Below are 769 nucleotides of genomic sequence, written 5' to 3'. Positions count from 1 at the left end.
TAGAGTGTGCGAGAGCAGACACCAAAATCACAACTTTCTGTTTTTAATCTAGACTAGTCACACACACACACACACACACACACACACACACACACACACACTCACACACAGACACAAACGCACACACAAACAGACACACACACACACAAACGTTTTGTTACTTTTTTCAACGTATTTTTGCTTTACTTCCATCATTTTCTAAGTTTTTTCATCTTTTTCCTTCATCATTAAAAAATAATATAGATCTATATAGATCTAGATATGTATAGATAGATTTATATATTTAGATAAATATAGATATACTTATTTTCCAAAATGATATGTGCTGGTTGGGGGCTACAACTTAAAAAAACTGTTCAAAGACGGAACCAATCAACTTCCTTCCTTCATCATTTAAAGAATCAAGCTCAACCAATCAGCTTCCTCCCTCTCCTTTAGGCTGGTAATGAAGGCTGGAGCCTTGCTGAGGTGCCCCTGAGCAAGGCAGAGGGCGGGGGACGTACTTCTGGGAGAAGAGGTCCCGGTAGGGGCTGCCGTGCTGCATGGCGATGCCGTAGCCCTTGCTGCTCACGCTGCTGCCCGCCACCGTGACGGTGCAGTCGTCATCCGTCAGCGCCGCGTACTCCAGCACCGCCATGTCCCACAGGAAGGCGTAGGCACTCTTCTTCGCCTGCAGACACACGGCAACACATGACATCACTCGGCAACACGTAACATCACTCGGCAACACGTGACATCACTCGGACACACGTGACATCACTCGGACACA

The 769-nt window shown here is 46.2% G+C and overlaps 1 protein-coding gene across 1 annotated transcript in view; it reads right to left on the bottom strand.

Annotated features, from left to right (window-relative positions):
- The window catches only part of grid1b (glutamate receptor, ionotropic, delta 1b), a gene marked incomplete at its 5' end in the record, with an annotated part of 8,765 nt that extends 8,095 nt beyond the window's left edge, over window positions 1-670 (bottom strand). The window contains one exon of the mRNA XM_034859971.1: window positions 504-670. Within this exon, the coding sequence (XP_034715862.1) occupies window positions 504-670 (167 nt within the window). The remainder of the gene's footprint in view (window positions 1-503) is intronic.
- Window positions 671-769: the final 99 nt, after the last annotated feature.

The sequence above is a fragment of the Etheostoma cragini genome, chromosome 21 (genome assembly GCF_013103735.1).
Source record: "Etheostoma cragini isolate CJK2018 chromosome 21, CSU_Ecrag_1.0, whole genome shotgun sequence".
NCBI lineage: Eukaryota > Metazoa > Chordata > Actinopteri > Perciformes > Percidae > Etheostoma > Etheostoma cragini.
Note: the sequence above shows the minus strand (reverse complement) of the source record. Positions and strands in the feature narration are given on the sequence as shown.